We start from the raw sequence: 10,605 nt of genomic DNA, 5'->3' as shown, positions 1-10,605 counted from the left end.
AAAGCAAACATAGCCATTTCAGGTAGTCACTGCATTTTATTGGAAAACATTGATATAATTTTATTTTCACAGCTTGAACTGAACACAACACCACCTGCTTTCAAAGACATTCTTGCTCCAACCTTCCCCACGCCCCCTGCCTAAGTTCTCAGGTGAGATTCCTCCACCTCTGCTCAACACAGGAGTGCAGAAGACAGGAAATAATAATAAGAGGGGGCGTGGTCAAATCCGCCACGGACTGCGCAAAGCACTCTTCTTTCACCCGGTTTCAGGGAAATTCTGCAGCTCTGTTTCGATTCCCCCTCCAAAACTGTTTTTTTTTCCTCTTCTTCTTTATTTATTTAAAATTTTTTGGATTAAAAAATAAAAGTGAAAAAAGTAAAGAGAAGCAAGTTTGCGGCCCATGCTGTTTTGCCGCGAGGAAAGGGGGGGCGGGTGGGGACGGGCGGAGTTAAGGAAGCAACATTGAAAGAGCACAGACACCGAAGCGAAAGGTGCGGCACAAGCGTTAAAACCGAGAGAGCCACTACGAAAAAAATGAAGCGTCGCATGAGGAAGGCGGGGGAGGAGGAGGGAGGGAGGGAGAAGAGGGCGTTCTGGCGCAGTTGGCATTCACTCAGCAGCGGCTTCACTGTTTTATTGCGGTTCCGTTCCGACGCCTCCCCCCCAAAAACCCCTCAAGCTGCCAATCAAAAGCATTCGCCGTCGCCATACGCGGGGCGACCCCCCCTCCCCGCAAAAGGGGCCTGTAGCGTCAGGTATTTACATAGCAGCTCCAATGTCTGGACACAATGCTTAGGAAACTGCAAGGACATTTACAATTTATACAAGGTTAAGAACAAAGACAGAAGTTAAAATTATGGGCGGTTGGTTCGGTTTTGCGTGTGTTTTTTTTCTTTTTTTCTTTAAAGAGCCAATCGGACAGTTGCCGGACGCTCCCCCCTCCCCCTCTTTTTAACAGCCTCTTCTCCCCACATCATGCTGGCGGAGCTCTCTGGAACCCGCCTTCAGCCACAGGCCCCCCGGCGGTGGGATAGCACGCCCCCCTCCCACAAAAACGAAGGGGGGGAAAAACAACAACCCAGTTTCCTCCCTGTACCCCTCCTCGGTGTTCCCTGGGGCAAGACCTTCGGTGGCAACCGCCATGTCAATGCGCACGACCACAGTGCCAGACACATGCAACACGATTAAGAAGGTTTTTGCGCCCTCTCCACCCCCATCGTGTGGATTCTTGAAAGAAAGAGAAAGAATCTGCGCCCTGGGAGACAGGCCAGCTCTGGCTGCAGAACAGAAGACCCGATGGAAACAAAAGACATCCACAAGGTTGAAGGTTCTCGGGGAGGTTTTTTTTGGGGGGGGGGATGCACCAGAAGAGGTGGAAGGAAGGAAAGGCGGGGAGGGGGAAGGAGGGAGAGCAAGAAGGAGGGAGAGATGAGTGCAATCATGCAGCTTGGGGAGTTTCTTTTTTTTCTTTTTAATTGCTTGGTCAGATTTATTCCACAGCCGATTGTTTTGCTTAGAGAACCAGGTTACTTAAGTAGAGAGAGTGTGTTGGAGAAAAGTATCGAAGGAGAATGGGCATTGCCAGCCACCCACTCTGCGGGCTTCACTTTGCAGTCATCATCTGCACAAACTCTGCAAGAGACACAGTGTAAGGAAGCAAAGTCAGTACGGCGGTGCCCACACCCTTTGAAGCTGGAAGACTTGAGCTCACCTAGTCGAAAAGCTCCCTAGACATCAGCCCAGTCAGCGGTCACAGTTATTTTGGCCTGACATAATTCGACTTTTACACTCGATGTAGTTTTCAAAAGATAAAAGCAAACAGAGCTGTGATAATGCTATGAACTGTATCTGCTCCACTCTCATAATGCCTTCATCCAGAGAAAACTACCAGAGGGGAAGTCAACGGTACCCCCATCACTAAACACGACCTTAATGTGTACCCTGCTATATTGAACAATGTGCGAAGAGTACTGTAGGCTTCAAGAAGCAAAGAAAAGTCCCCAGAATAGTACCATCAAGATTTGAGGGGAAGGGCTAAGAAAGCCCTGGTTCTATCCAGCCAAGGCCTATAAAAAAAGCAAACTTCAAAGCCTTTGAATACGTTTTGCATATATGTGGACCTCACTGGCGGACTCGGGAGTATTAAATTTGAGGTTATTTCCACACAGCTCAAAAGTGAAGTGTGATACATGTATAATCCAAGGCATCTCCCCCTCAACAAGATATGTAAAAATGGTTACGGTGCTTCCATGCCACCCAGATGGCTGAAGTCTGTGACACAATTACGGCCCTCGAAAACCAGAGGAGGGCCCATACAGTTCTTTAGAGACCCTCTGCCGAAGCAGAACCTCAATTCTTTCATGCAACGTTCTGGCTGCCAAAACGGCAGCAGGCAAGATGCTGATCCCATCCCCGACTCACCTTCATAGTTGACCTGCCCGTCCCCATCAATATCTGCCTCCCTTATCATTTCGTCCACCTCCTCGTCAGTGAGCTTCTCCCCTAGGTTTGTCATCACGTGGCGTAACTCTGCTGCGCTAATGTAGCCATTCCCATCCTGGAAGCAAAGGAATCAGTTTAGCAGGGAGCAGCACAGCAAGGCAGCACCTTCCACTTTTATCCTGGCAGATGGCGTTTCCTTCTCCATTCTGTATGCTCCAGATTAAGGGAAGTGGACACTGCTGTTTCCTTGCCATTCTCCCTGAGAGTATATAGGGATGCATGGCAGTGTTCTGTCCACTCTCCTCCCTCCCCTCCACAAGGCGGGTGGTCCTTCTCAACTTCCTCACCTTATCAAACACTCTGAAAGCCTCTCGGATCTCCTCCTCGCTGTCTGTGTCCTTCATCTTCCTTGCCATCATGGTCAAGAACTCTGGGAAGTCAATTGTGCCGTTCCCTGAAATCAGAAATGAGCACCAGTAAGATGAAGCCAGCAGAAACCAAAGCAGCTGAAGACTGGGATGCCGAGGCCAATCTCAAATAGCCACCCTAGGACAAAGCCAGCCTCGGAAGACTGAAGCCCCGCTTGAAGGGAACCTAACTAGCTGGTGGAATGTGTTGGAGTTGGACACATTACGGCACAAAAGGAGTTCCACACCCCAGCACTGAAACTAGTGCCTGCTAAACGGTCTGCCTGTGAAGCAATCACAAAGAATATCTCAAGATACTGCAGGCGTTACCCAACTGCTGGTATTTTGTTTTTATTTTAAGCATCTTGGACAGTGCAACTTGGAAGGCAGTATATACACTGAAGAAAGTGAGTGGTATTTTCAAGACATTCATGTTGCACCCTTCTGTTATCCCTGGAAGGAAATAGGATGCTACTTCCAATTATTGCTATTACTACTACAACAACCATTGGCTTTCTGGTTCCTTCACAAGCCTTGACCCATCCCCCACTCCACTGTCAGCTAGTACCCCATCAGAACTAGTCCCCACCATTGCATTCATTGGCAACTTAATACACAGGCCAGTCTACGTTAGGCTGACAAGATCAAATAAATCAATATCCCTCTTGCTTCTCCCTCTTAACTTGCCTCTCAGTCACAAAAGGCAGGGAAACAGCAGGGGTGGGTGGATGTCTAAGCACAGGAGTCAAAGAAGCTCAGTGGACAAGTGGTAAACTGTTCCTCTCGTCCGCCAAGAATAAAGGTTGCTCCCCAATCTAAGCAACCCCCGCTGAATTGCTGCATAAAGTACAGGCAGAAGCCATGGGTTTTGGATCATTTACTCCGCCCAGGCCCCCTTAGTGCTGGGGCCACTTACCATCAGCATCAACTTCATTGATCATGTCTTGCAGTTCTGCCTCGGTGGGGTTCTGACCCAGAGACCTCATCACAGTGCCAAGCTCCTTGGTGGTGATGGTGCCATCCCCGTCCTTGTCGAAGAGGGAGAAGGCTTCCTTGAATTCTGCAGGGGGAAGCAGGGTTGATGTAAGCTACATAGAGACCATGTACTTGCAACCAGTGATTATCCTGGAAGTCTAGCCAGCCTCATTCCAAAGACCTAAAATGCTGGTGGCAGCACAAGCCTGTTCACATTTTCCCAGGGATTTGTTTTGATCTTTTGTGGCCTTGCCCTCACACCACCACCCAAACCCAGCAGATGAGGAAATTATCTCTCCTAAAAGAACTGCAGTGAGGATTCTGCACTTTAAGGACTACCAGGGAAAAAAATCCTCCTTCTCTGCAAAGGAGCTCACAAGCTGCCCCTCACCATGTGCATTTTGGCTCAGTTTGAGCAGTAGTTAACCCAGCTTCAAAGCCAGTAGACAAGGGGATGTACTGCTCATCTTCCGTCAACGTGCAGATCAATTCAGTGCCAGCCGAGTTAATATTTACTGCCACTGTATGCTGAGGACTCACCTGCAATCTGCTCTTCGGTAAGTTGGTCAGCCTGAAAGAAGTGAGAGAGAAAAACACATATAAAATGAAGAGTCACCCCAAGTCAAACCTCTCTACATCTTTTATCAGCCTCCCTGGTGGGGAAGCAGCAGAGCCCATGCCATTTTCCACATTACCTGTAAGCCCCCAGCTCAGCTTCGCACACCTTGTGACCTACCAAGCTGGATGCAGTCCACCTGCAGTATCCAAAGGGTCTCCTGCTGCCAACCTGCTATATGTGGCTGCATTTGGCTTAACCCCCAGCCTCAGTTCTGCAATTCAGGGCTACAGAGCTGAGATTGTAGCAGCAGCCCAATCCACAGAAGGTGAGAAGGGGCTTCCAAGCACACCACTCCTCATACCGGGACGGGCCATGGCCTCTAAGCCTGTCCATCATTCTATTGCTTCCTCCCTACGGTTGTCACTGCTGCCTTCCTTCACCCTGGCTCTCACCAAGAAGTCTTAAACCTGGAGCTATGCACATCCCCCATAATATGGCACAATGCAGAAGAACTGCAGGTGGACAGCAACAGCTGCATCATTGGAATAAGCAGGGCAAAAGATTCCTGCATTGCAGGGGGTTCTCCTAAATGACCCTCGTGGTCCCTTCCAACTCTACAGTGCTATGATTTTAAGTCACATGGAGAAACCTAAATGTTTCAGAGCAGGATAGGTGGGTCCTGAACCTCACCAGTTAGTCCGCTTCATTAAACCCCTCAACAGCCAATCTATGCCTGCTTTGCTGAGCACTGACCCAGTGGATTGTGTCCTCTTTAAAGGGATGACCCTGGTGAAATAATATTCTCCTTCCTCTTTCTGCTGGCTTTCAAAAATTGTCAGGAAGGAGCAAATAAACAATTAAGAGCAAGTCAGGAGGATTTATTTTTTTTAGGTAGCTGGATTCTTCATCAAGTAACTTACAGCATCTGCTGAAATACCATAGAAGTTAAGCCGAACACTCTCAAGCCCACTTCCCCCAAGCTTTGCTCTGAGCTAGACATGCCCAGCCCCCTTCTGCATCATGCCTATGTTTACAGGAGGCACCAAAAGGCCCTTGAAGCCATGCCAGTTTCAGGAGCGGTGGCAGCACCCACCCACCCGTTGGCCTCTCACAAGTCAGGTTCTGCAATCTAAGCCACAGTGTATCATGACCAGAAAGCAGATGCACAGCAAAAGGTGCAGACAGAGACCAACAGTGCCAGCTGCTTCATGCAGGAAGGACTGAAAAAAGGCCACAGGGGTGGGGTCATTAGCTAGGTTGACCATCAAGTATAGAATTCACTGCCACAAGATATGGTGGTGGCCATTTACACAGCCAGAAGTAACAGAACTGGAAAATGAACTCAAAGCAATGATTTCTTCCCGTTTCCCATTTACAGTGCTTTCAGAAATGAAACCCAAAATGGCATGCCTTTAGACACAGATAATCTATTTCTGCTGTTTCATTGTATTTATATTGGAAATTTGTGATTTTATCGATGTTTTATGTGCACCGTATTAATGCTTGGCCTTTGGGTTTATGCTAAGCTGCCCCAGAATGGAGGAAAGGCAGGATAAAAAAAGGACAGACAGTGCAACACTGCACACTCATTTCTGTTGGGATCCACGACTCGACCTGAGCATTCAATGGCTGAACCCAACCAGTATTCTTCTTTCATAAAATAAGGCAACATTCAGAAGGCAGTTTTCTGGCTGAATGTTATTGCAGAAATGTAGGGCTCTGGGATGACAAGGGCAAAGCTTTAGAACTGAATCAGGAAGACACTGGTTCAAATCCTTAATCAGCCATGGCACTTAATGGGTGACCGTAGGCAAGTTAATAACTGAGCCTACCTTATGTCACAGCACTGTGGTGAGAATGATTAATATCTCAGAAGAATGGTGGGAATAGAAATGCAAATTATCTTGGCCTAAGGAGAAGGGAGGGTGTTTATCAGCAGTGTACAGGTACTGAGTAAAGTGGGTTCCAAGGTGAAGTGAGGCACATTTCCGCCTTTGTATTACCACATCATGGGACTTCTGACATCCTGGACAAGAGCATCTCTGCCGCATTCCCCCTTGTCTGGCCTTGCTGAAGTTGGCTGCACCATTCCATCGTGCTTCTGCGTTGGCTAAGAAGCAGCCTGCAGCTCACACCCATTACGGTGCACTTGTTTAAAAAAAGGAGTTTTAACATTCTACTTCAGTGCTTTTGGAAGTAAGAGCCGCAAAACACGAGGATTGCTTGGACTCCAGCCTTCACTGCAGTCCCAGCCAGTCCAACACTGCAGCACAGCGAGAGCCAGAGCAGAAGATACAAGGCAAACCTGATACCGCCTGAGAGTCGCTCCTTGCAAAATGCAGATATCACCAAGGACTGCCAAGGGTGCAACATGCAGAAGGGCGAAGTCCGCTGGGGGAGGGGGAGAAGAAGGAAAGCCCCCAATGAAAGTCCAGATGCAGCCATATGAAGTCCTCCCCACGCCCCACATTCTGGGGGGGACGGACCCATTTAGGCTTTAGAGCTAGAGGTATTTTTGCAGAGAAACTAATGCTACCCCGGATTAACAGGGGCTCAGTTAAACAGACTGCAGTGGACTTAGGAGCCCTCTACTGTCAGAAAAGGAAACAAGGATGATAAAGCACTTCCAATGCAGTGACAGAGAGTGAGGATCTGGGAAAGGTTTTAATACACTGCACCACAAAGGGTCACATCAATGCAGGAAAGGGTGGGTGGGACCACCCACATCCCAGCCAAGAGAGGAAAAAATCCTCATTTTGAGCTCAAGCACAGAACTGTTAGGGGCAACAGGGCAGGAGGGGGTCAGAACAGCCACCTGACTTTCATCTTGGCCAAAGATTTCTTCAGGGCAAAAGCTTGAACTCTGACATCCCTGTCTAAACTTGTCAGATCGCATAAGCTACACAGGGTCTGCTAGACGAGAGGGAAACGCAAAGAGCAAGAAGAACTGCATTGCTCTTCAGAATCAGCCTTCAGAAGTGGCTTGGCATTTATAATGGCACCCCTACAGGACAGAAGACCAAGGGTCATGGTAAGATCAAGGAAGGACAGTCCTGGTCTTCATCCCCCTCCCCAATCAAATCATGCTATTCCCCCCAAAAAAATCTCACTGGCCTTTTCAGCATTGCTTAAGATGGCCTACATCTCAATAATTGCTGGAGAGAGAGAGAGAAAGAGAGAGATGGTGGCCCTTCAGGGTAGCCAATCTAGATGGCCTGAGGGAAAGATGCTCTGGAAAGTAGGTTAGCATGGCAAGAGCCGCCAACATGAAAATAATAATCTAATAGCTTCTGGTAGATAAGCCAAGCCGCCAGAGGGAAATGCAGACTCAAACAGGAAGCCACTCTTCTATATTGCAATGGGCTGAGGGAGGCTCCAGCAAGGGACTGAAGGAATTAGTGCGTCATCCACGCGCCGGAAGCTGCAGCAGGGAGAGGAAGATCAAAACTAGAAGGACCCCTGGCTTCATTACAGGAGGGTGGCTCTTTAAAGGCATTCTTTCTCCATTTCGAGCACTCTTCCCACCCACAGACAAGTGACCCTGTAATACTGAGACACCAAACCTTGTGCTTTACATCTGGGCTACTGTACTGTCTACCCTGACTAGCAGTGGCTCTCCAGAATTTCAGACAGGAGTCTCTTGCAGCCTTATTGGGAGATGCCAGGGACTAAAACATGGGTCCTTCTGTATGCAAGGCATGTGGCTCTATTACTGAACTATGGCTCCTCTCCAAGCATCCCTAAGGTCCCCAGGATTCCCTCTCCTCATCACCAGACTACAAAGTAGTCTTCACACTATTATTTCTTGCCAAATTGTTTGTCACGCTGCAATTAGACCAGAACTACCCCGCTACATTTCAAATTATCATGTTGGATGGCTTCCCCACTTCCCCCCAAAGCCAGTCAGAGGTGAGACACAGGATGGATTGGTTACTTCCATGCTTTTGTTTGAGTCAGGAGTTTGTCAATTTCCTTGTTGAGGTAAAGCAAAGTGGCTTCTGAGGCCCAGTGCATGAGAACATCAGATGCTGCAGCTAAACAGTAACCTGGAAAGCAGACCACCAGGAGCCTCATGGAACAGAAGGACATGCATGCAATAAAACCTTCATCAAGATGACAGCTCATATTTGTCAGGATCCACACCCATGTTCTCCTGCATCCCCAAGACAAGCCTCTCTGCTCTTCTAGATGATGGAAAGTGAATTCTCATCAGCAACCCAGCCACGCCATTTCCAGCCCCAACACAGCTTATGAGGAGACCATTCAAAAGACCACCAACTCCATGCATTCTCTCTTCAAATCATAAAGCTCTCTCAATATGCTTCCCTCCCTATCTTTTCTGCCTATTACATCTTCCACTCCTAGAAACACCAGCCTGACCTTTGAGGGTCCTGTCAGTTCACTTCCTCGAATTCTACCACCATTAACTCATCTCACACCAGATACTCTACATGGCCACCTCCCACAAAGGCTCATTGTCTGTCGGCTTCTGAACAATGGGCTACAAAATGCCATCTCCCACACATCCCCTTCAACGAATCACCTCCAGCCCTTTTCCCATGGCCATCGAGCGTCCCACTCTCAGCAACATCATTCAGCAGCCTTACAGTGCTGCTACCCAAGAGAACATCTCCAGAAACAAGACCCCTACCCAAAGTACTCCTGAAGGGCAGATCCAAACACCCTCAACGGCTTGATGCCAAAGGCCTTGTGATGATCAGCTGCCACCCTTCTCCAGCCCCACCCGCCCTCCTGCCCCATGACATCCCCCAGCCAGGTGGGCCTTCTGCCCAGTGCCCCTGCTGCCATCACCTCCTCTGTTCAGTACCTGTGGTGATGCCACCCCCACATCACCTCCCACCCCAAGCTCCCTGAAACCACATCCACACCTGAGCCGAGCCCTGCGTTTCGGCTCCACTCCCATTAACCCTGCCACCTGCTCATTGCCCCAATTGCCCAAGAACCTAACCGGCCAGGTAGCCACCCATTCTGGAAAACCCATCATCCAGGGCACTTCCTCCCAGCTTTCTTGAGAATTTACGCCAGCGCTTTCTTCCCAGCCTCACCCCCTGGACCCGACCCCCCAGCACACAATCCAGCATCAACAAACCCCCCCCCAACACACACACTGCTCATCTTATCACATTTCGCCTCTCCCCTTCGTGCTTCTTCGGAAGGAAGGCTCAGGAGAGAGAAAGGGGGAATGAGATCAGCCTCCCCCCACGCCTCGCCTCTCTCGCTGCCCCACTCATCCCAGCCCCCAAATGCTCATTGCACTCCCCCTTCACTCCGTAGGAGGGGCGTCCTAAGCCTCCCCCCCAAAAAACCTCCCCTGCAGTCAAGCTGGCACCCCCAAAACCCTGCGCTCAAACTGCCCCCTCCTCCCCACATCTGTTTCCTCTCCAGCTCCATTCACTCACCCCCCAAAAAAACTCCCCCAACCAGTGCTCCCCATCTGCAACCCAGGACTTGCACGCGCCGACCCCCCCATGTGCCCTGCAGTGCGGTGAACCCCCACCGTTTCACGCACCCCAAATACCCCCCCATTTGACTCTGCACCCCCCACAAGCATTTCACTGGCGCCATTTCTCCCCTGCCCCCCCATTAACACCCCCCCACACACAATAAAATCAATGGGGCACTTACCTGGCCCCCTCCTCAGAGACCCTCGGCCCCCTCCCCCCTCATACAGCCCCCTGAAGACCCCGCTCCATTAACCCCTTCCCCCCTCGCCCCCACCCCCCTTCCTCAATTAACCCCTCAGGCGCCCGCGCCCCTCACCATGGCCGGGTCCGGGTGGCGACAGCAGCTGGAGCGTCGAGAGGCTTCGCGGAGCAGCGGCAGCGGCGGCGATGTGGGGAAGGGAGGTGGGAGCAGCACTAGCCGGAACCCGCTGCGGGCCGCCTCACGCACACACACGGCGCGAGAGGGATCCCTCCGCCAACGGCCGCCAGGGAAGCGCCCCGCCCCTTCCTTCTCCCCGCATTCCGCGCGTCTGAGCTGCTCTCGGCCGCCGCGCAAGCCCCGCCCACTTCCCCTCCTCTTTGCGGGGTGGGGTGGGGTGAAGAAGAGGGGACTATTTTCCCTCTCTCTTTTTTTTCTCCGCCCGCCGCCGCTTTTTCTCTTCGTCCGCCCCTCCTTCGAACCGCCTTCCAGCGGAAGGACACAGTATTGTGACGAAGCACTTGTGACACGAGCCCCCATTGGCTGGGGAGCCAG

The 10,605-nt window shown here is 50.5% G+C and overlaps 1 protein-coding gene across 1 annotated transcript; it reads right to left on the bottom strand.

Moving 5' to 3' along the window:
- Window positions 1-1,354: 1,354 nt before the first annotated feature.
- CALM3 (calmodulin 3) lies at window positions 1,355-10,605 on the bottom strand. Its single transcript, XM_053401901.1, has 6 exons — window positions 10,168-10,605; window positions 4,368-4,398; window positions 3,769-3,912; window positions 2,793-2,899; window positions 2,425-2,560; window positions 1,355-1,635 (listed from the first exon to the last, which is right to left on the bottom strand). The coding sequence occupies exons 1-6, from the start codon at window positions 10,588-10,590 to the stop codon at window positions 1,607-1,609; spliced, it is 870 nt and encodes a 289-aa protein (XP_053257876.1). The 5' UTR covers window positions 10,591-10,605; the 3' UTR covers window positions 1,355-1,606.

This window comes from Podarcis raffonei, chromosome 8 (genome assembly GCF_027172205.1).
Source record: "Podarcis raffonei isolate rPodRaf1 chromosome 8, rPodRaf1.pri, whole genome shotgun sequence".
Lineage (NCBI taxonomy): Eukaryota > Metazoa > Chordata > Lepidosauria > Squamata > Lacertidae > Podarcis > Podarcis raffonei.
This window is presented reverse-complemented; position numbering and strand designations above follow the sequence as displayed.